At 41.2% G+C, this 25,127-nt stretch overlaps 1 protein-coding gene across 9 annotated transcripts in view; it reads right to left on the bottom strand.

Moving 5' to 3' along the window:
• The window catches only part of HIBCH (3-hydroxyisobutyryl-CoA hydrolase), a 225,523-nt gene that overhangs the window by 98,885 nt on the left and 101,511 nt on the right, over positions 1–25,127 (bottom strand). For 8 of the 9 annotated variants that reach the window (XR_012517677.1, XR_012517674.1, XR_012517672.1 and 5 more), the window contains exon 2: positions 20,208–20,250. Coding sequence is in view for 2 of the 9 variants with exons in the window: in XM_074399356.1 (XP_074255457.1) it covers positions 20,208–20,250 (43 nt within the window). In the remaining 7 variants the exon portion in view is untranslated. Of the gene's footprint in view, positions 1–683; positions 755–20,207; positions 20,251–25,127 lie in introns of all 9 variants that reach the window. The other variant, XM_074399357.1, reaches the window with a different exon arrangement.

The raw sequence follows: 25,127 nt of genomic DNA, 5'->3' as shown, positions 1-25,127 counted from the left end.
GTCTGTTCATGTACTTTGCCCATTTTTTAATGTGGTTGTTTTTTCTTGTAAATTTGTTTAAGTTCCTTATAAATGCTGGATATTGAACCTTTGTCAGATGCATAGTTTACAAACATTTTCTCCCATTCTGTAGGTTGTATGTTTGCTGATAGTTTCTTTTGCTGTCCAGAAGCTCTTTAATTAGACCTCATTTCTCAATTTTTCTTTTGTTGCAATTGTTTTTGGCATCTTCATCATAAATCTTTGCCCATTCCAATGTCCAGAATTATATTGCCAAGGCTGTCTTTCAGGGTTTTTACAGCTTTGGGTTTTACATTTAAGTCTTTAATCTGTCTTGACATAATTTTCGTATATGGTATAAGAAAGGGGTCCAGTTTCAATTTTCTGCATATGGCTAACCAGTTATCCCAGCACCATTTATTGAATAAGGAATCCTTTTGTCATCACTTCTTTTAGTCAGGTTTGTCGAAGATCAGACACTTGTCTATCTGAATGGCTGTAAATTAGAGATGGTCAAAAGATTAATCTACATCAGTGTTGGAACTGAAGTGAAGTGGCGGCCATTACTCTCTGAAACTGCCAGCAAGTTCCAGCTTGTCCTTCCTCTTTTGTGCTCTGCAACCAGCTTGCCCAGGTCCACCAGCAGACAAAGACTTTACCACTTCACAGTCTCTTCACCTCACCTTCACAGTCTCACTCCAGCAGCTGGAAGTGCCTGGCCTCCCAGATTTTCTTGCAAGTTCCTGCTGCCCACCTGTAACCAGCAGGTAAGTAGGAAGGAGAGTAAATAACTCTTTTGATCCTCCAACTTCCCTTCCTGGACCATTTAATAGCTTTGGCACTACTGTGGGAGATCGTATTCCCATAATAAGTCATTTATTCCCTAATATTCCCTGTGGTTCTACTTCTAATACGGCTCAGATGAGTGGAGCAACACCAGGGCTCTTGTCTCACACTGAATTAGACAAAGCAACATGGACACACATGGAGTGGTTTTAGGAGCAGAGTTTAATAGGCAAGAAAGGGAAAAGAAAGAAAGAAGCACTTCCTCTGTACAGAAACAGAGGGAGGGGGCTCCAAAGCCGAGAGGAGACCCCTTGTGCCATGGAAAAGTAGCTGCTTGTACGAGTAGGCTGAAGGAGGTGGTGTCTGATTTGCGTAGGGCTCAAGGGATTGGTTTGACCAGGCATGTTACTCACAGAGCCTGCGAAAAAACTGGTCCTCTCACCCTAGTCTTTCAATATGCAAATGTAGGGCACCATGATGTTCCGCACACATGGGGATACCGGGAGGTGGCCAAGTTGCCAGGCACATGTGGAGGCAAGGGCAAGAGAACAATGGTAGGAATTGCTATGTTTGGGTGGACTTAGTTTCTAATGGCCTGCATTTGCATATCAGAGGTTGCCCGCCAGCTCTAAGAGCAGGGGCTTTCCTGCTAGACAAGAAATGTTTCTAGAGCTGCTATAAAAGAGAAGAAAACTTTCCAAGGATGCCTTTTCCTCTCTATCTAAAATTATTTCTTAATAATTCCTATAACATTCCCTCCTGTGGAGATATCACCATAACTGCTGTTAGGGGGTTTTGGGCCACAACTCTTTCCGGCTAGTTTCTGCTGAAAAGGGGAGTCAAATGGGAAACAGCAGCTAGGGCTCCCCTAGGGTCGATCTGAGGGTCCTCTGAAGAACGGCATGTCCATCCAGTGGTGCTGCCACTGGTTCAGTTTGCAGCACCACTTGGAGTTTGATTGCTTTTAGGTAAGAGGAAACAATTCAAATTATAGTATTGAATATACGGGGTCCAAATATTGATACAAGACATAAAAGCAAGAGAGGGCTTAATAAAGGGGTTAACTAATTCCATAAAAACGACTGGAATTCATTCAAAGAGGGGTTGTACCCACTTGACGCTGAAGCCTGCATTTTCCCTGAGCCTGTCAATAATTTTGATTTGATCTTTAAGTATCTATAACTCTATTGCAAATAGTAGAATAAGTATAGCAATTCCCACAAGTGTGGTGTAGTAATTTCGTCTAAAATGTTACTTGCCAAGACACAGAATTTCCCTTCGGGGGTTTATGAAGCTCCATGGTTTTATTTTCCCAAACACGGAAACCTCTGGGTTCTGGACACCCTACTCACTTTTATTCCCTGGTAGAATTTGCAGGATAATTGGCCAGAACTAGTATATTGATTCAGATATTTTTGTTAGTTCCAAGCTGCAAGAGATCACCACTTGATTCACAGGAATAAGGTTAGTTTAAAATGTAAGCAAAAGGCTTAAAAACAATTAACGACACTAGGATTTAATGACAAAGGTCATTAATTGGAACACAATTTCTCTCTCCAGTCATGTTTGGTAAAAACAAATTATGATAGGATCATGTGTGTTGTTCACAGAATAAACTTTACACATGGCCTGATTATTTACATAAAGTGCAGCCAGAATGCTTATTTCTACACAGGCCTTTGGATTGGCTTTGATGAAACTCTGATCCACAAGGAATTTCAGATTAAGACTAGTAGAGCCAAGCCGAGCCATGGATTTATGTCCTTGAACACCTGTGAATTGGGTGATCCTCTCCTGAGGTCCCAAGATAAATTTGGAGCTCCCATATCTGTAAGAAAGTGACATTCTTTACTGACAACAGATTAGAAACCCTGTGTGGGGACTGTGTAGACAAGGTACGAGGTCACTTCTCTCCAAGGGACTTTTATTGGCTCTGCATGTCAAGCTTGATGCCCTAAGGGAAACACATCCTTTTAGTCAAAGCCTTAGTAAAATAATCAGTTTTCCCAATTGTGTCCTGTTGACAAAGAAGCATGGATTCTTACTGCACTGATGCAAACAACTATATTGCCATTAAGTTAAGAGTAATTACAGTCCAAATTCTAGAGAAACCAGGCAGAGAAAAATAAACATGCTCCAAATTTTATTCACAGTAGTATACCATACTCAATTATTAAAGGCCATAAATAGTTTAAAGTAAGTTTCCTTGACTCTGAAAAACAAAGCAAGGATTGGCAATATTCCAAGCAAAGTTAAGAGGCTTGCTCTAACTTTCTGAGTGCAGTCCACTTAGTTAACTCTTGTTTTGCTTGATATTTGTGAACATGTCAGTTCCATATTAGTCCCATAAGTTTTCTCTATTCCAATATTACAATCTTCAAAGCTATTAAAAACCTGCATTTGAGAGCACCTGTTAAAGTCCTTAATATAGCTTGATTATAAACCCTCTTTTGAGAAGGAACAAAGCAGATAACAATTGTCTGTGAATGACAAACTTTCCAGCATAGCTACAGTTGAAAACATGACTGACAAAGAAGTGTATTTATCTTTGTGGTTTACAATAACTTTACCTTCAATCATGATTGACAGCATATACTTAGACATTAGAATATTAGAAATCCCATACAATTTTGGAACATATATTAGTATTAACTAATAGGTTACCAAGATATAACTTAAAGAAGATTGGACATCATTTTGGCAATCTCATGTGACTAAACATGTCAAATAATCTTGTTTATCACTTTTCCAAATGTTTCAGGGGCCCTCTGAACCACCCAAAAACCCAGGCACCAGGAAGGATAATTTTGAAACTTGACATTTGATTTTGGGACACCTGTTAAATGTCAGAGGTTTAGAACACTTGATGTTATGAACAGAATTCCAGATTGCCATACATTATTTATTTTGCCAAAATGACCCAAAAGGCAAAAACCTTTCCTTAGTCTTTACTATGACATGAAAATCCTGTTCAAAGCCAAATTTTACCCTTGCAGTAGTTTATTAATGTTAACCCCAATTTGTTTAAATGAAACCTTATAGATCATTAACATATATTATTATTATTCACCAAAATATAACTTAAAGAAGATTGGACATCATTTTGGCAATCTCATGTGACCAAACACGTCAAATAATCCTGTTTACCTTTTTTTCTGAATGTTTCAGGGGCCCTCTGAACCATCCAAAAAACCAGCCATTACAAAGGACAATTTCCATATTTCCATAAATTATCTTGCCAAAATGACTCAAAAGGCAAAAACCTTTCATTAGCTTTTACAATGACAAGAAAATCCTGTTCAAAGCCAAATTTTACCCTTGCGTTACTTTGTCAATGTTAACCCTGATTTCTTTAAATGAAACCATATATAGATCATTCCATCTAATCTTAACCAATTTGACCATGAGGTAAAATCTTGACAAATGTTTTATAACCCTTTTTTTCACTAAGGGGCAGATAGTGTCTTAAGACCTACCTGCTATGCTGTTATTCCATGCTCAATTTATGAAAAGACCATATAGATATTATGGGAGTAAACAGTGTAGTGCTTCTATCATGCATTTCATTGCAAGGCAACCCAAAGCCAATTGGCTTATTTTGTAATTAGCCCATCCCCCATAGGAGTCTCAACTCTTAGTGGGGGTGAGGATGTTTCCATATCTTTCATGTGGCCAAGAGCATGTTTCTCTGATTTATAACTACTATTAGCCATCCCCTAAAGTGTATTTTCTACCTAGTTATTACACACCAAATCTCTCTCATAATGTGAAGTAATTTGATACCCCCAAAATTTAAAATGGTAGATGACACAATGCATAACAGAACAGAGCCTTTGACCTTGAGAGGGAACACTCTGCTTTTAATATTGGAGGTTACATGAGGAAAACAGACGGTTTTTTGTTTTATCTTTTTCCCAAAACGGTCTGTGGCACCTCCTCTGTTTCTCCCAAGGAGTCCTATGCTATCAGACGTTATCTTAGGGCCTCTCATGAGTGCATTAAGACAAAAAATGCAGAAAAATAATTCAACTGAGAAGAGGTTTAAATATACCTATAACTTGAATATCCACTCTGAATTAAGCTGAGTACTCTCTAAGAAAATCCTTTTAAATCCTTTGTTACTTAACTTTAGCCAGGCCAAGTAGTTAAAATTTTTCGCTTTTGAAAGTTACAAAAGGTAACCTCACAGGTGAAACCAACAAGCCTTAATCAGGTTATGACTTACTTTAAAAATACAAGGTATTGTTAAAGGGGTGATAAGCAGTTTTTGAAACTGTTATTCCAATATTATGACAGTGGAAGAAATCCAACCCAAACAACTTCATTTTGTTTCCAGCTCCCAAGCTGTCTTTGCCCATCCCTAGGCATAGGCTGAATCAACTTTGGGAGAAGCCTGATTTACAGTGTATAGTCCTAAAACAAAGATGATGACAGCCCCTTCTTAAGATATACTTCCCTCTTGCCTGGAGACCAGACCAAGAAACTAGCTCTAAGATTAGAAACCATGGGTTAGGAGTCACGCAGCTGGAGGCTACAAGATTTTGGCCTACTGACCGTTTCATTGGGCTGGCGTGAACAGCAAGCTTATGGGGTCCTGGGCCTACATCCTAACCTAAGATACCTTTTCTTTAACAGAACCATAAAGACATGCAAAGCATACCAGATTGTTTACAGCTTAAAGCCAACCTCACAAATCCTTTTTAATTAATTATAAATTTACAGAGAATATAAACAATGATACTTACTATCCCTTTTACCGGTTTACACAGCAAGAGAAAAGTCAAAAGCTCGACTGGTAAGATATTTTTACCCTTTTGCCGGCATATCAGACTTCCGGGTTCCCTTCCCCCTACCTTAACTCTAAGCCAGCCATTTTAAGGTTTGGAAAACTAACTTATCCCAGGTTGGAAAAAAATTATAAAAGAGATAGAAGCCATTTTAAACCACAAAAGAAGGAAAAACACCACAGATAGGAGTTCCAACTAGTGTTGTGAAGAGGTATTGCCTCTTTTCCTACTGGGAATGGTGTTTCCCCTATTTCTTTGCCTTATTTTCTCTACTCTCTTTTAGCCTACTACAGGAGACATACCGTTAATCTCCAAAATTTTCCTTTGCTTGCAGAACTGCCTGTTTTAGCTGCAGTTAGGGTTTGGCTTAGGAATGTTATTTCTCCATGAGAGATCAAATACCTGAGTTAAATTTTGGAAAGCTTCTATGTACCTATCAGGGTTGTCCAAAAATCGGCCCAAGTCTCCCTTTACTTTGCCTAAGGTCCTGCAATGAGAAGGGAACTTGAAGGGGCCCCAAATAAGGGGGACGCTCAGATGATTTCCCTGAAAGTTACTTTTTTAATTTTGGGGAACTATTTTCCCTGGGCCTGCCCGATATGGTTGCTCCAAGAGCAGAGTTGATCTTGCAACACTGGCAAAGGTCTAGTAAAAAGGCCATATCCTTGTGCAAAAGAAAATAAGCCACTTTTTCTTCAAAGTTTCAAGGTTAGAGGGGTTCCAGTGCTTCAAAATACACTCCAGGGGAGTGCATGTTAAAAACAATCTGTTACCCATTCAGAAAGAGAAATGAGAGGCCGGGCACGGTGGCTCACGCCTATAATCCCAGCACTTTGGGAGGCCGAGGCAGCTGGATCACAAGGTCAAGAGATTGAGGCCATCCTGGTCAACGTGGTGAAACCCCGTCTCTACTAAAAATACAAAATTAGCTGGGCATGATGGCACACGCCTATAGTCCCAGCTACTCAGGAGGCTGAGGCAGGAGAATTGCTTGAACCTAGGAGGCAGAGGTTGCAGTGAGCCGAGATCGCGCCACTGCACTCCAGCCTGGGTAACAAGAGCGAAACTCCATCTCAGAAAAAAAAAAGAAAGAAAGAGAAATGAGAATAAAAGCATCTTTTTAGTCTCCTTCCTTTCAGTATATGATCCAGGATGGAGATGAAAACAGTAGAGGGCATCCCCCAACTATTTCTGTGGTTCCTGGATTCCTGGCACCCATTTAAATGTGCTGCCCATGACTGCAGTGTGACCCTCCAAGCCATGGCACCAGAGGAACTCAACCTTTGGGACTTAGTCACACTGTCCCCAAGCGGTCTTAGTCCTCTGCCTTTTATTTCCCTTTGACCTCCTAGACTTGTGTGGCCTATGTGCCTTCCGAAAAAAATGTATTTCAAGAAAAGTCACAGAATTGGGCAAGGACCCCTTAAGGGAGGGAGCATGCTAGATTGAACTCTATATCCTGATATTATGGCCCATGCTAAAGCATTTACCCATAGAAAAATGGTTCCGGTTAACATCCAGACTTAAAATCCCCTCACTAAGTTAAGTACTGTCTTAATAGGAGATAGAATAGATGCCTTAAAGGAACATAGGAACCGAATGGCCACTTTCCTTCCAGTGGGACAATATCGAGACTAAAATTTGGCTAAGGAGGACTTCTTACTCCTAACTGCTAAAGGCAGAAACCTTCCTTTCCCAGAAGAGGCCTAGAGCCTGATTTAGTTTCACGAGGTGATGCTGTTAGCTTAGAAATGCTACGTGCTCATCAGAAAAGAGGTAGCAAGTAATCTCACCATGGGAGAAAGAGAAAAATGCTGTTCCTAGACTGTAAAAATCCTTGCACATTCACGCAGAGAAAGAGTAAGAGGATGCGGATAGAAAGAGAAAGAAAGTCTGGTGACAGAGTAGCTGGAACAGAGCCTTGAGATTAAATGACAGATTTAAAGTTGAGATCTGCTCCATACTCACCAGTCTGATTAATCAATTTCCCTTCCCAGCCCATGCACCAAAATGATACAGCTCGGATGAGTGTGGGAACACCTGGGCTCTTGTCTCACGCTGAATTAGGTAAGACAACACGGACACATGTGGAGTGGTTTTCAGAGTGGAGAGCTGAACGGGCAAGAAAGAAGGAAGAAGAAAGAAAGGAGACGCTCTCCTGTATAGAGACGAGGGTGTGGGGGCTCCAAAGCCAAGAGAGGAGACCCTATGTGCCATGGAAAAGTAGCTGCTTACATGAGTAGACTGGAGGAGGTGGTGTCTGACTTGCATAGGGCTCAGGGGATTGGTTTGACCAGGTATGTCACTCAGAGCCCTCGAAAATACTGGTCCTCTCACCCGAGCCTTTTAATATGCCAATGCAGGGCAACATGATGTTCTACACGTGGAGATACATGGAGGTGGCCATGTTGCCAGGCACATGTGGGGGCAAGGGCAAAAGGACAATGGTAGGAATTGCCAGGTTTGGGTAGACCCAGTTTCTAATGGCTGACATATGCATATCAAAGATTGCCTGCCCGGCTCTAAGAGCCAGGGCTTTCCTGCTAGACAAGAAACGTTTCTGGAGCTGCTTTAAAAGAAAGGAAAACTTTCCAAAGATCCCTTTTCTTCTCTATCTGCCTAAAATTATTTCTTAATAACACCTGTAACACTTCCCTGATTAAACTCTCTAACTCATATGAGAAGACAGATGATAGATTTAAAAAGCTGCATTTTTCAGATAACTACATTGTGAGAGATGTGAAAGTTCTTCAAAGTTTATATCTTAGACTACATTATAAGGATTTATGATCTCTTGCTCTATGGCCATTATCCACTATTAGCATAAACATATACCCATGTACATATATTCTCTAAATCAGCTACCTTGACTCAGCATGTTAGAACAGAACTGGGCTGTTGGAATTCACTTGAGGTGGCCAGCAAAGTATTAGGGAAAATATTAGGGAAAGTTACAGATTACAGTCTCAAACCTTTCGGAAGGCCAAAAGGTTTTACTGGGACAGGCTGAAAGTGGGAGGTCCACGTTAAAGAAAAGATAGGGAAGATAAGAAGCTTTCCCAGTTTAAGTCTGTTTATCCCACATCCCTTTGTCTCTACTCCGTTTCCTCATGTAAACTTTGTGCTGGATGGCCATCTTGGGTAGACCAAAGGGGTGTTACCTGTTAACAGTGTTTACTCTGGGCCCAGAACCTAAGGTTTTTAGCATTCATAAGACTACTCTTTTAACCATGTTGATTATCCACAAGTGTGTCGACTTAAAACCTTTGTTGTAAAATCTTGGCAGAATAAATGTGTGGTTAGACAGAGGGTCTTAGTCAATTGGCTGCATTCTGCCCTCTGAAAGCAGCCGATGACCATCCCTAGCCCACTTGAATCACTGTAATGGTGTAAGAGTACATTCATTCATTTATCCATCATTGAGTCAGGATCTGCAGGCCAGACCTCTGCAGGTGGTCAATGTCTCACTGGGCAAGCTCCAAACCCTGGTGCATGCCATTCCTTATTTGGAAACCCTCCTGACCTTCTTCTGACTAGCTTCCTCTTCTTCCTTCATCTTCTTTCTCCTTATCTATTTGGGAAATTTCCAGATTTTTTAGCCAATCTGGTCAAGTATAGAATGTGAGGTCCTGTTCCAGCCAATGGAAACTGGACACAGCAGTAAGGCGATTGAACCAGGTTACGAAAGTTATAAATGTCCCTGTCTCCCTTGTTCAGGTGTGCTCTCATGGCAAGACTGCCTGCGAGTTGCACTCTTCCTACAGGAAGTAAACTAGCCCTGCTGAGTAATTCATTGTGTCTATTTGGATTTTTCCCGACGTTATAAACCCATTTCCAACATACATCATTCTAAATTATGAAAGTTTTCATATTATACAAAACTACTAATACTTTTTTATCTCTCTCCATATTTTTCCGGGAACCAAGCTGGATTTGCCAGTCAACAGAAACAAATTTTTTTGTAACTATGTTCATTGAACAACTTATGTAAATTATTACCCAAAACCAGGGCAATCATTTAAAACTCTATTATGTTGTTTCAACTCAGAGATGTTGAGAGCTAGAAAGATGTTCATCCTAACCTTATAACCAGAAAAAAACTGGACTGCAAATTAATGACTTTGGGTAATCTAAGAAAACTAAGGTTGCAGGCAAAGGAATGAAGGGTCTGAAAATTACCTCAAAAACCAACCTCAGGTTTTACAATAGTGATGTAACTAAAGAGCAACTGGAGAGGTTAAGAATCTTGAGGCTTCTGAACCAGAATATTTGCTTACCAGGGGCATAAGCCATAAGAAAGATTAAAAATGTTGATAAACTGCTGAAGATCAAGTGTGAGGGTTCCAAGCTCCTGGGGTCTCAGTCATGGGGGGTTCCCACTCTCTTGCTGACCTTTCCATGTGGAACCCAACCAGGCTTTCCTACGGAAATCTGGAGCTGGTGTGCTGGCTCAGGAGGGAAATGGCAGTCACTGCTAAATCCTTTCCCTTTATCTCCCATATAGAACAAAAGGCTTTATCTGCAGGGAGGGGAAAGAAAACTTCAAGCTTGTAGCCCCAAGGCTCTGATGAAGTCTCATTCCAATGGGGAAAGGAAATAAGAGACATACTAAATAAGTCTTCATCTCAAAGGAGAAGTACTCGGAAACCATAGCCTAAGGACCTTAGTGCTTGCCAACAACAGCTGAGGAAAAGGAATTAGGGACAAAAGAAAAGGAAAATTTTAAAACGCAGTCAATCTCAATCTCCAGAGGAGGGAGAAGGAGTCGGGGGAAGGAGAGATGGCTGACTACAAAAGGAACACATGGAAAATTTTAGGGCAATGGAACTTCTCTGTATGGTATTGGGGTGATGGGCACATGATTTATAAATGTGTCAAAACTCACAGAAATGTACATCACAAAGAGCGAACTTTAATGTACACTGTGAGATGTGAAAATTCTTCTGCAAAGTTTATATCTTAGACTACATTATGAGGAGGCGGAGTTACAATCTCTTGCTCTATAGCCATTATCCACTATTAGCATAAGCATACATCCATGTATATATTCTCTAAATCAGCTCCGTCTTAAATCAGCTACCTTGACTTGCTCCAGCATGTCTGAACAGAACTGGGCAAGCTCCAAACCCTGGTGTAGGCCATTCCTTACTTGGAAAACCTCCAGACCTTCTCCTGACTAGCTTCTTCTCCTCTTCCTTGTCTTCTTCCCCATCTTCTTTCCCCTTATCTGTTCAGGAAATTTTCAAGTTTTTAGCACGTTGGCTCAAGCATAGAATGTGAGGTCCCATTCCGGCCAATGGAAACTGGACACAGCAGTAGGGTGATTGCATCAGGTTATGAAAGTTAAAAATGTTCCTGTCTCCTTTGTTCAGGTGTGCTCTCGTGGCAAGACTGCTGGTGAGTTGCACCCTTCCTGCAGAAAGTAAACTTAGCATTGCTGAGTGATCCACTGTCTCGGTGTGGGTTTTTCCCGACGTCATAAACCTGTTTCTAACATTCACCAAATATCTTAGTCCATTCCTGCTGCTACGGCAAAATGCCCTAAACTGGGTAATTTATAAAGAACAGACATTGATTTCTAACAGTTATAGAGGCTAGGGAGTTCAAGATCAAGATCAAGGCAAGTTCAAGTTCAAGATTCAGTGCCTGGTGAGGCCCTATTTTTTACGAGTTCTGTGTGTCAGCACATGGTGCAAGGAAGGAAAAGGGCAAAAAGGTCTAATGCACTCCCTTCAATCTCTTTTACAAGAGCACTAATCACATAAGGGTGGGTGCTCATGAGGTATCACTTCCTGAAGAGCCCCACCTCTTAATACCATCACATTCGGTATTAGGCTCCAACGTAAGAATTTTGGAGGAATATATACATTCAAACTATAGCACGAGTTATCTTTTAAAAAGAAAAAAAAAATAGCCAGGATATCAAGGGATTCCAATATGGAATACAGACTATGACAAATGAACTGTTAACTGAAGAATCAGGAGATCATAAATTTGGAAAAGAGAGCTTTACTTCTCATAAACAGCTACACCCTGCAGGCTGACCATCCCACAGGCTGGGAAGCATAGCCTCTGACAGAAGCCACGAGCAACCACATCTAGTGAGGAAAAGATGAAGTAGGAATTTATGCTGAACTGGTTGGCTATGTAAACATATTCAACAGGTTACAGAAGAGCTTTGACTATTCATGAACAGAAGGCACGTGCATGTATAGTAAGCTAACATGTATACAGCATACATGGCCATGTTAACTCTTGGGTGGAGACTTAACAATGGAACCTGTCACAATTAGGCCCTATCCATCAAAAGCTGAAGCAGAGGAAATGGAGGCCCACTGTGTGCAGCCTCCATAGCTGGCCAGAACCACTCCACGATCAGTGTTCTTTTATAAGGAAGGAATGCTGGTCAGTTGCTATATCAAAATTGCAAAAAGAAGGAACAACAGGTGGTTGCTTGAAATCAGCAGGGGAAAAGGCTGGTTTCTGTTTAACTCTTAGGGAAGAAAGCCTAATGGTGGCTAGTGAGGAAGGAGGTATAACAAGGTGTTTCCAAGCTCCCATTCCATCTTGGCAGGAATCTACTTTTTAAGCTTTCTCTAGGGTCCCCTTGGCTGAGAGGGGGGTTCCAGTCGTTTGGGCGAACCAGGATTTTATTTTTCTTTCTCAGAACCTAACTGAATTACACATTATGACATAACCTCAATGAAGTGACTATGGTGATGAGGGAGTTAACTAACTTTGGAAATCAGTGAAATGACTGAAAATTGTAAGGATGATAACAAAAGAACCGTACATCAACAGTGTACTCTATTAACACTGCTTCTTATGGTAGTGGAGAGCAGGTAACAATTCTGCAACTGCTTTGCATATATACTAGGTTTAAATGAGTAAGTAAGGAAGCCTGGCTCTCACTATCAGGAGGAGAGTTACAGATAGAACAAGAAGGAGATAGAATAAATCCTGCCCATGGTACTGGATTAAAGACAAAGACATCACTATGAACTCATCTTTAGTTTAATACACTTATACAGAATAAGTACAGAAACAATTACAGATATGTATGAATACATGGGTTAGTACATAGTGCATATGTATCCTACTACACATACATGCATTACCCTAGCTCTATCCTCTGAGAGAAAGCCAAGACACCAGTAGCAAAGAGCACTCCCAGAGCCTAGAAAATGATTTCCAAGTACAATTCTCCAATAAAGGCAACCAGGGTTCCTTAGAGAAATTGCTGATTCCAGCATTAAGATAAGGAAAACACAAAATGAGCACACCTTGTAGCACCAGAAAGGAAATGTTCAAAAAAAAAAATGAAAAGAATGGAGTCATATGAAAGAAATACAGAAGCCAAAATGAAGAAATTCCTAATGGCCAGAACTGGAACAATGAAGCAATAAATAATTTGATATTAGATGACAGCCCAAAGAATAAATATCCATGAGTCCACACAGAATAAATAAATGGAGGAGAAGAGATAATCTTCCTTACAGAATTCTAAATGACATATGTAGTTATCTCCCTTCCAAGAGACACAGCTTGGTCCCCTCACCTTCCGAGTGTGGGCTAGACTTACTGACTTGCTTTCGACAAGCAGAACATGAAAGTGAAAAATGGTAACTTTATACTGAAAAACCAATAAATGGTACAAAGGGATAAAAGTTAGCATTACCAATGACTTCATCTAGATATCATGCAGTCCCTGATGCGTTTGTCAAAACTTACAAATACTCCCTGATATGATGTAATTAGAAGGGTACTTTTCCTCTGTCATACTGAGGGAATGTGTTCTCTTTCCCAGTTCATGAGCGGGTGTAGCTTTAAAGGCAAGAATTTCCCAGCACCATGCCACCCTCCCATCTCTCTCCATCCAGGAGATTCAATGGTTTACGCTTGAATTTCACGGGAATGGGAAAAAACTGAAACTCAATCACTCCAGCAGAAGTTCTAAGGAACTCTTTCCATTGGCCCAGGGTCTTGGAGAAGGTGGAGGTTTTTCCCAGGATAAAAGTCCATGCTCCCTCACCTGCGCCGAATTTCCAACTTTCTGGAATCCCCTCCCACATGGTGGGAGCTCCCTCCGGGATTTCCCCTCTGGAAGCCCCTTCCACATTCTTTAGTAGACGCCTTTCTCTTCTTCTCCTTACCTTCTCTTTTCTCTACCTAAATAAAATCACCTTTCTGCAACACTGTTTTGGGTCCGAAATTTTACTTTGCGAGCATACGGTGCAGGTGAAGCTGCCCCACAGCTTATTCTTTAAGAGGCTAGAGGCCAAGAACCCACAACACTCAAGAAAAAAACCTGGTTACAGAATTGGCACCCAACGTGGGGCAAAAGGAGCGAAATGTAAGAAGGGAAACATTTCGGAGGGGTAAGTGAAAATATTGTGCGAAGGCGTGGACAGGTGTTGAGCTCAGAACCCGCAGGGTGGAGCCAAGCGCCCTTCCCTGCCCTCAGGCCTTTTGCTCCTTGCTGGAGGAAATGGAACTAGGGCGGCCTACCGCCCAGCGCCAGCTCTGCAATAAGCCACAGCTGGACAGGGAGAAGGGCTGTGGTGCGGGGCAAGGTGCGTTCCAGCTGTGGAGGCTCTGAGCAAGGCAGCAGCACTAAGGAAGTGCCACGGGGAAAATGCTTTTGCTGGTTCCCTTGCTCACTGGCCAGCACATTCGGATCCCTAGTTGGAGGCAACATGAAACCACAAAATGCAGCTGTTAGAAAACCGCAGTCAGAGACAGAACAAGGTCTACTCCCGGGGTACTCACACACCAGCTGCGGGTCCCTGTGTGGGCAGCGGCTGGGGGACAGGCCTAGGGTATGCACAACATGGTCCCTACAACATGGTGGCTGTGGGCGTGGCCTAGAATGCGCACATGGTCCCGGCAACATGGGGACTGCATGTCCCCGAGTGGGGGCGTGGCAAACTTTCTTCTCCTGACAGGAGGCAAGCACAGAGGCACTCAAATGGGCAGGGCGGCTGCAGCGACCCAGCCTGCTTCTTTTAATTGTGTGCTCTAATGGCCACTCCCTAGAGGCTTACCCTTTTAGGGCAGTTTTATAAATTGGCCTGCAAATTGGACCTTTTCTGGAAATACTGCTACCTATCTCCTGAGCTTCAAGGGCCTCGTCAGAGCACGCTGGTATTACCACCCAATCCCAACAGCTTCCTTCATTTCATGCCCCTATGGTGGTAGTCACTGGAGGGCACGAGAGGCTGTGGGTGTGGGCTCATGATGCTGGTAGGTCATGACTGAAACCCAGTTCATGGTGAGCCCTCTAGTAAGATGAATCACACATCTTGGGCACACAAAATTTCAGGGTACTGACTGAAAAACCGTTTCATTTCAGTACCCATTTTACCTGGGGGATGCCTCAGGTCAAAAGAAGCTGTAATTTTTTTAACCGGGGATGAGGGCATCCCTTGTGTTCAATTTCAGATGAGTACTTCTATTCCTAAGCTCAAGTCCCCATTAAAATGTATACTGGAAAAGTGGGACCAACTTGACACACAACTCTTGAAGAAGCAGCAGCTCATCTTTCTCTGCCGAACAGAGTGGCCGAAATACCCCCTGCTAAGTGGAAAAACCTGGCCTCCTAAGGGAAGTATAGATTATAACATCATTCTACAATTAGACCTGCATTGTAAAAGTGACAGTAAATGGTTTGAGGTCCCCTCTGTGCAACTATTCTTTTCCCCAAGGAATACGCCTCAGCTCTGTCAGGCCTGTGCCCCTTACCCTATTCAGCCCTCTTCTGGACTACCTCCACCTGTGAGGCTCCCTGTGGCAACTACCTCCACCAATGCCAACCAGGGCTCCTCAGCTCCTGTACCCCAACAGGAGCCAGGGAGGGCTGAGACAGCCAGGGCATCTCAGGCTACCCAGATGCCCAAACTCTGCCCCCTACAGGCAGTGGGAGGAGAATTTGGCCCAATAAAGGTACACACCCACTTCTCACTTTCTGACTTAAAGCAAATTAAGGTGAACTTAGGAAAGTTTTCAAATGACCCCAACAAGTATATAGATGTTCTTCAGGGCCTGGGACAATCCTTCAAATTAGACTGGAAGAACGTCATGCTTTTGCTTAATCAAACCCTAACCAGCAATGAAAAAGAGGCTGCTCCAGTAACAACTCAAGAGTTTGGGGACACTTGGTACCTTAGTCAGGTACATAACCTGATAATGCCAGAGAATAAGGACAGATATCCCACAGGTACTCAGACAGTCCCTGCCACAGACCCTCGCTGGAATCCGGATTCAGAACAGGGGGGTTAGAGCCATAAGCATTTCCTGACCTGTACGCTTGAGGGATTAAGGTAAACTAGAAAGAAGCCAATGAACTACACAATGTTATCCACCATAACTCAAGGAAGGGAAGAAAACCGAACAGGTTTCCTTAAGCAATTGCAAGAGGCTTTAAGAAAGTACACTCCCCTGTCATCAAACTCTACTGAGGGTCAGTTAATACTAAAGGACAAGTTTATTAGCAGCAGGTATCAGGAGAAGATTCAGAAACCGACTTTGGGACCAGAACAGAGTCTAAAATCACTGCTAAACCAGGCAACCTCAGTGTTTTATAACAGAAACCAAGAGGAACAGGCTGAAAGGAACAGGAAAGATCCAAGAAAGGCTGTGGCCTTAGTTATGGCCTTCAGGCAAGCAGACCACAGGGGCTCAAATGAAGGAGAGGCTTGGGTTAGCTGCCACTCTGGCAGAACTTGTTACCAGTGCAGTCTAAAGGGACATGTTATAAGAAACTGTCCCCAGAGGAAGGGACCACCACTTCATCCATGCCTGCTGTGCCAAGGGAATCAATGGAGAGCACACTGTCCCTGGGAATCAAGGTCCCCTGGGCCTCAGGTGTCTGACCAGATGACCCAATGGCAGGACTGAGAATGCCTGAAACAAGTGCCAGCATAAGCCATCACCCTCACAAAGCCCCAGGTAAAGCTAGCCATAAAGGTCCAGGAAGTCAATCTTCCCCTGGACACTGGCACAGCCTTCTCAGTATTTCCATCCTGCCCTGAAAACTTGGTGTTGGTATTAGGAAAGTTACTACCTCTATTCAGTTACTATAAGCTATCTCAAAAGTTAATTAATAACAAATTCTCTTGCTAATTCTCTCTGCAAAGGGCAGCTCTCTCTGCAAACCAGCTTAATTCTTTAGCTGCCATAGCTTTAAAAATAAAAGAGTCCTAAATCTGCTAACAACAGAGAGGAGGGAAACCTGTTTCTAGGAAAAATGCTATTTTGTAAACCAGTTAAGTGCTATTTTAATTGTAGAACTCAGGAATCAATCAAAAACAGGGCTAGAGACCTTCAAGAACCTGGCTCTGTTGTCTCCTAGGCTCGTTTATAACTCTGGGCCTCTCATCTTTAACCACCCGGTTGTATTTATTTCTTATAGAACCATAAGGTCACATCTAATCCTGCTGCTGGAACCCCGGATGTCCTTGGCTTGTAAGCTCTATCATGAACCTGTAAATCAACCTGCACCCCTAAAAGGCTCCCCTCTGGAAGAAACCTCAACTGCAGGGCCCCTTCTATGCCCCATTTCAGCAGGAAGTAGTTAAAAAAGATCAACACCCCTATTCCAACAGAAGTTAAATTTTCCTGTTCAGAGGGGGGAATAAGGGAATGTGTTCTCTTTCCAGGTCCATGAGCGGGTGTAGCTTTAAGGGCAAGAATTTCCCAGCACCACGCCCCCCTCCCATCTCTCTCCATCCAGGAGATTCAACGGTTTATGCTTGAATTTCGTGTGCGTGGGAAGAAACTAAAAGTCAATCACTCCAGCGGAAGTTCTAAGGAACTCCTTTCACTGACCCAGGGTCTTGGAGAAAGTGGAGGTTTCTCCCAGGATAAAAGTCCATGCTCCACACCTGTGCCGGATTTCCAACTTTCTGGAATCCCCTCCCACATGGTGGGAGCTCCCTCTGGGATTTTCCCTCTGGAAGCCCCTTCCACACTCTTCCTGGAAGCCTTTCTCTTCTCCTTTCCTTCTCTTTTCTCTACCTAAATAAAATCACCTTTCTGCAACACTGTTTTGGGTCCGAAATTTTACCTTGTGAGCATACAGTGCAGCTGAAGCAGCCCCGCCACTCCAAGAAGTTGGAGGCCAAGAACCCACAACATCTAAAAAAAAACCTGGTCACAATATTCTTGCCAAAAACCTTCACTCTAGTCTAATGATCAAAAACAACAACAGAGAAGCCCAGATGAGATGGTATTCTACAGGCTACCTGACCAATACTCCTTAAAACTGTCAAGGTCATGAATAATATGAAAGATAAGTTGAGAAACTATCACAGACAAGAGGAGACTAAAAAGCGTGGCAAGTAAATGCAGTGTCATTGATTCCTGGAATAGAATAATAAAAAAAAAACTGGTGAAATCCAAATAAAGTCTGGAGTTAACAGTAACTTACAAATTGTCTTAGTTCATTTTCTGCTGCTCACAAGAGACTACTTGAAATTGTGTAATTTATAAAGAAAAGGAATTTTCTCCTTTCCTTGTAGTTATGGAGGCTGATGTCCAAGGTCAAAAGGCCTTAGAGGTGAGTCCTTTAAGAGGTGATTGCACATGACAGTTCTGCTCAAATGAAAGAACTGACCCATTCATAAAGTAATGGGTTAATAGGTTAATGAGTTAATGAACCAACGAGTTGTTATGGGAGTAAGACTGTGGGTTTATAAGAGAAAGAGAGAAACCTGAGCTAGCATGCTTAGCCCCTTGCTATGTGATGTCCTGTACCACCTTGGGATTCTACAGAGAAGTCCCACCTGCAAAAATGGCCCACACCAGATGCAGCACCTTGGCCTTGGGCTTCTCAACCTCCGTTAACTATAAGAAATGAATTCCTTTTGTTTACTAATTCCTCAGTTTTAGGTATTGTTTTAAGCAACAGAAAATGTACTAACACAGGTAGGAAGGGATATGGCAGGCTTCACATCCCCATCTCCACTTAGGCTTAATAGAGGCACACTTGCAATAGGGCCCATTGCAAGTTACTTAGGGCCCACTCTGTCAGAGGCTATTGAGTGTATGAGATAATCTATGAAGACAGATAGCCAGGATTGAAATCACACCTCATAATTACTAGCTTTTTGACATATGGGCATGTTACTTAGCCTCTCTGTCCTTCACTTTCTGACCTGTTATATAGAGGTAAGACTACAATCCCTTAATTCACAAAATTTTCTAGATTCTAGAAAACAGTACATATTAAATGCTTTATAAAACACCCCAAGAGGAGTATAGGTCCTTAGAATACCTGATTACATAGTAATAAAGTGTTTTTATAGTTATGCACCAAACCATAAGTGTTCATGCTAGTAAGGATAAACACTAAAACAATTTCAAGTACATCCAGGTCAGATTTTGCCAATACATTTGCCGCAAACTAACAAAAAACTTTTGGTTTTGGGGTGTTAGAATTGAAAATAAGTGATCTGTAGTATGTACCCCATAGGACTATGAGAATTAACTGAGCTAATACATGACAAGTACTTAGAATACCACCTAGAATACAGTAAGTGATATCAGATGACTTATTATTTTTACGTGCAATTTACTTTGAGCCTCTATAAGAGATATAAAAGTGATTAAAATTTATTTCTTCCATATACTCTGATAAACTATGGATATTTAACTTTCCCAGTGTACCATTACAATAATAGCTAACATGTATAAAATGACTGTTATATGCTATGCACTACGTTAAATTTTTTAATGCATTAATGTGATGGTTAATATTGAGTGTCAACTCAATTAGACTGAAGGTTGCAAAGTATCTTTCCTGCGTGTGTCTGCAGGTATTGCCAAAGGAGATTAACATTTGAGTCAGTGGACTGGGAGAGGCAGACCCGTCATCGGTCTGGGTGGGCACCATCTGATCAGCTACCAGCAAGGCTAGGATAAAAGCAGGCAGAAGTTGGAAGGACTTGACTTGCTGAGTCTTCTGGCCTTTATCTTTCTCCAGTGCTGGATGTCTCCTGCCCTCAAACATCAGCCTCCAGGTTCTTCAGCTTTTGGACTCTTGTACTTATAATATGAGTGGTTTGCCAGAGGCTCTTGGGCCTTTAGCCACAGCCTGAAGACTGTATTGTCAGCTTCTCTACTTTTCAGGTTTTGGGACTTGAACTGGCTTCCTTGCTCCTCAATTTGCAAATGGCCTATCGTGGGATTACCTTGTGATCATGTGAGTCAGTTCTCCTTAATAAACTCCCTTTCATATATACATATACCCTATTAGTTCTGTCCCTCTAGAGAACCCTGATTAATACAATTATCTTATTTATCATTTATAAGCACTCTAAGGTAGATACTATTATTATCATCCTCACTTTATATATATCAAAAGGAAACCTGTAAGATACCAAGGAATCCACCCAAGATTAAGTAGTGAACCCATTACTTAAACTCAGGCATTCTAACTTGCAAGAACCATGCTTTTAACCATAATCTTATGCCACCTTCTACAAGGTATGTATGTCATGTCTTGACACTCCAGTTGAGAAGCATGATGTACCAAGGTCAAGGAAATCTGCCATATCAGTATTTCTCTACTTCTCTAACAATTACATTTTAAGTTACACATACAAATAATGCCAGCAAAACAAAGTTAAAACTTACCAAATGGTGCAGTATGATATTAGTCCGTTTGAATGCATTAAACCTGAAACGAATATGGAATACAATGAGAACAGTAATATGGGTAGTCATGTCTCAGTTTACAAATAGCATATCACCTTCTGTTTCAGCCTCTTCTAAAAGGTATTGTTATAAGAAAAAGTTTTAAAAGGCTTAGCTCTCATTCACTGCTGGTAGGATCATAAAATGGTAAAGCCACTTTGCAAATGAATTTTATGACAGCTTTATTCAAAATTGCCAAAATGTGGAAGTAACCAAGATGTTCTTCAACGGTTGAAAGACAAACCAATTTCAGTACAACCATATAAAATATTATTCAGCCATGAAAAAAAGAAATGAGCCACTACACCACAAAAAAAAAAAAAACTGAAAGAAACTTAAATGCATACATACTACTAAGCAAAAGAAGCAAGTCTGAAAAGGCTACATACTCTGATTTCAACTGTATGATATTCTGAAAAGGGCAAAATTATGAAATCAGTAGAAAGATCAGTGGTTACCAGGGCCTTGGGAAAGGGAGGGATGAACAGGTAGAAGACAGGAGATGTTTAGGGCAGTGAAACTAATCTGTATGATACTATGATAGTTGATATATGTCCTTATATATTTGTCGAACTTTTCCGCTCAAATTTGCAAGTCATTTTTTCCACTTAAAACTAATCAACTTAGAGTTGAAACTTTTCAACTTAAAACTAATCTGAAAAATAAAGTCGTTAATCTAAAGAAAAAAAGCTTTATTAAAGATGCAACATAAACAGCATTCTCGGACACTGTAGAGAGGTATAAATTGGTACTGCCTTTCCAGTAAATAGTTTGGAAATACAAATCCACAGCCTTTACAATGATCATACCCTTCAATCCAGTAACTCCACAAGCATGTGCACTAGGAAAATCTCAGAAGTATGACCGAAGTTTGATTGATAAATATGTTCACAATGATTTACATGATGGGAAAACTGAAAACAAAGTAAATGTCTAAGAATATAGCATTATTTTAAAGACTGTATCACCTATTAACACACATAGCTATTACACAACCACTAAAAATACTAACGAGTATTTAAATATGTAACATGGAAAAGTCGTCATGACAGAAATGACAACAGGAGAGCAGACTACAAAATAATAAACACAACACACTTCTATATTTGCTGTTTTAAAAGCACTTGTTGGGCCAGGAAAACAAAGCCTAAAACACAGTTTGACCGAAGTGCCCACTAGTAATGGACGTGAGAATGGTGCAGGTGGGGGGGCCTGGAAAAGGGCATGAACAAACAGGAATGTTGGAAACTGTCTCTATCCCAATGCTGATTACAGGACAGCAGATATATATGTGTGCGTGTATATATATATATATATATACACATATATATATATGTGAGTTCACTGAGCTATAAACTTCAGAATAGTGTACTCAAGTGCTTTATGTAAATTATAGTAAGAAAGTAAAAGGCAACAAGGGGAAGGGTAGTGATTGAAAGAGGCATGAGGAGGGCCTCTGAAATGCTGGCATAGCTTGTTTCTTGATCAGGTGCTGGTTATTTAGGCATGTTTGGTTTGTGAAAATTCATCAAGTTGTATCATTATGCTTTGGGCCTTTTTTTCCCAAAAGACACAGCTCTTGCCCTTGAAAAAACCACAATGCAGTGACAGATAGGCATATAAAAATACTACAGTTAGAATATACTGTGTGCTTTTTGTTTAAGAAGCTAAATTTAAGATCTATGGAAAGAGGTCAAAGCTAGACTCAGTAGCTGCAGCAGCTTGATAAGAGCTGTGCACACGTGCAGATACGTATACCATCTACCGGAACTGATAAATTGACAATCTGTTAATTTTTCAAGGATACTGAGATTATATGAAGAGGAACAGCCTAGCTGAGGTTTCACGAAAGGCAATATGACCAGTTACCACTTGTAATTACAACTTGGATGACTGGATTTACAAAAAATATTTGTAATCCAACTTTTCAGAATTTATAGTACTTTCCTTTTATACTACATTCAAATTGAATAATAGCATTAAAAAAGGAGAAATGAACTATTTGTTTAAATCAGTCATAGCTCACATTCCTGAACTAGCATTGTTTTAATTTGTCTCAGCACAAGTAAAATATCTCATTCTAGCCCGTTGATTTCCAAGACTGGCCTGTACATTAGAATCACCTGGAAACTCAGCCAGGCACCGTGGCTCATTCCTGTAATCCCAGCACTTTGGGTGGCTGAGGCAGGCGGACCATCTGAAGTCAGGAGTCTGAGACCAGCCTGGACAATGTGGCAAAACCCAGTCTCTACTAAAAGTACAAAAATTAGCTGAGAGTGGTGGTGGGTGCCTGTAATCCCAGCTACTCAGGATGCTAAGGCAGGAGAATAGCTCGAACCCGGGAGGCCGAGGTTGTTGCAGTGAGCTGAGATTGCTCCTCTGCACTCCAGTCTCCGAGACAACAGCCAAGACTCCGTCTTCAAAAAAAAAAAAAAAGAAAATCACCTGGAAACTCATAAAAATTCCAAAGCCCAGGTCACACCAAGATCAATTAATTCAAACTCTGGAGGTGGGGCACAAGCACAGATATTGTTTGAAGCTCCCCTAAATGATTTCAAAGAATGGAAGCTGTCATTAAAAATCAACACTAACACTTTATAATTATGAAACTGAAGTGACAGGTTGTATCTTATTTAGGGATACTTTCTAACCAAGGTTTTCAGAACTACTTTTAAAGTCTGAACTACACTACCCTAAAACACCATTTCTAAAATGTTTTCAACTTGACTCAATTTTATCTTTTTGGAAGTTTTAAGTACTGAAAAATTTAAGAGTTAACTTCTTTAGATCCAGAATGACTTTGGATTCCTTAATGAGGCCAGTACCCAAATGTCATTTCAAAGTTAAAGAAGGTGTTCCCAGATTTGCAAGTCTTATCTAACAGTTTAAGTACTGACTGCAAGAGAACTCGGGCCTAGCTCCAAGTCCCAGTTTTATACATAAAAGATAATTTTATTTAACTCAGAGAAAGTTAATGTAAACCTACCAAACACAAGTGCAAAGCCACCGTGCACAGTATTTATAGGTCACAAAAATCTGTGGACCAATTACTACAAAAAATACATAAATACAACCAAATTCCTTGCCAAATTCTATATAATCATACTGCTTTCATTCAAATTCATACTCATCTGTCATTTAAAATTTGATATTAGCTTTTATACCTCAAAATGTCTTTGAGAATTCAGTGCCCCAAGTGCTTCTGAATTTATGATCTTTCCTTTCTACTGGCTCCAAAACTGCCATCTGGTGGAGAGGAAGAGGGCATGCACATCTCCACTACTTCTAATTTCTTAATTAACTTTCATCAGGCTTATTTCCTTCAGCTGATGTCAACTTGGCTTTTTACAACAGTCATTCTCAAAGTATGGTTCTTGGACAAGGACCATCAACATCCCCTAAAAACTTGTTGGAAACTCTGCCCCACCCCACATCTACTGAACAAGAAATAAATGGTGGAGCCCAGAAATCTGTGTTTAACAAATCCTCCAGGTGGTTATGATGTATGAAGTTTAAATAAACAACTGTCTTAGATGAGAATTGTCTGACTCAGGAACTTCTTGCAAGTGTCCAATAAAACAAACATGGCCTCACGAAATTAAACAAACTACATGAAACTGTTGAAGCAGGAAGACATCATGAAAGTAGTGCTTAGTGAAATTATCCTAGAAGTAGGTAAGGTGTGAATAGAGCAGAAAATCAAGTCCAGGAGGCCAATAATTTAGGCATGGGGTGATGACGAACAGCAGCTGTGAAAACAGAGGGGCGTGATATTAAGATTATGAAGTAAAAACTCAAGGGAAAAGACTGTCAAAAACAACTTTAAGATTTCAAGCCAGGACAACTAGGAGAACATAAAAAAGACAGGGAAAGAAGCTAGCTGGTTTGCAGGATGTAACATAAATTTGATTTTGAATTTCAGTTTGTCTGCCATAAGCAGAAATATTCAACAGAGAAAAAGAGACTAGAGCTTGAAAGAACAGTTAGGACTGAAGGGATGCCTTACGCCACATGCATGTAAAATCATTGAGATGGGAATCTCTCAGCCCTCTATAAGGAATAAATGAGAAAGCTGCAGTTGAAAACTAATTGCCAGAAGGATGCCACCTGCCAACTGCAACTGTGGTTTCGGTCAGCAGCCTTTTATTTTTGTATTCTATTTATTTATTTATTTTTAGAGAAAGGGTCTCACCCTGTCACCCAGGCTGGAGTGCAGTGGTGTGATCACAGGCTCACTGCAGCCTCAATCTCCTGGGCTCAAGCCTTCCAAACAGCTAGGACTACAGGCACACACCACTGCACCTAGCTAATTTTAAAATTTTTCATAGAGACACAGTCTATGTTGCCCAGGCTGGTCTCGAATTCACCGGCTGTGATCCTCCAGCCTCAGCCGCACAAAGTGCTGGGATTACAGGCTCGAGTCACCATGCCCGGCCCAGCAGTGTTTTAAAGGTACTAACATTATCTGCATGGAATGGGAGAGATTAAAAAGAAGAAGGAAAAAAAAATACTAACATTTAAATATCAAGAGATTTCACCTAAAAATGCAGTTTTTCCAGAAAAATCAGTAGTTATGGAAACCCTGGGTCTATATTCTACAACGGCAACAATGCCTGGGGCTGAGAAGCTGCCTCCTCTCTAGAGCACTCCCTCCAGCTCACCAGTCCCCCACACTGCCACTTAGCCAGCATCTGTCAGTGCTTCCTTCTCAGCCTCTGCATTCAGGCTAGTGATTCCTAACCCAGAAAAAACCTAACAGCATCAAAGATTGAGCCTTTGATCAACTAGGAAACAACTAAGTAGAAGTAAAAGAGAAGAGGCCGGGTGGCTCCCAGTACTTTGGGAGGCTGAGGCGGACAG

The sequence above is a fragment of the Saimiri boliviensis genome, chromosome 5 (assembly GCF_048565385.1).
Source record: "Saimiri boliviensis isolate mSaiBol1 chromosome 5, mSaiBol1.pri, whole genome shotgun sequence".
Classification (NCBI taxonomy): domain Eukaryota; kingdom Metazoa; phylum Chordata; class Mammalia; order Primates; family Cebidae; genus Saimiri; species Saimiri boliviensis.
The sequence above is the reverse complement of the archived record's forward strand: the minus strand, read 5'-3'. Positions and strand labels throughout refer to the sequence as shown.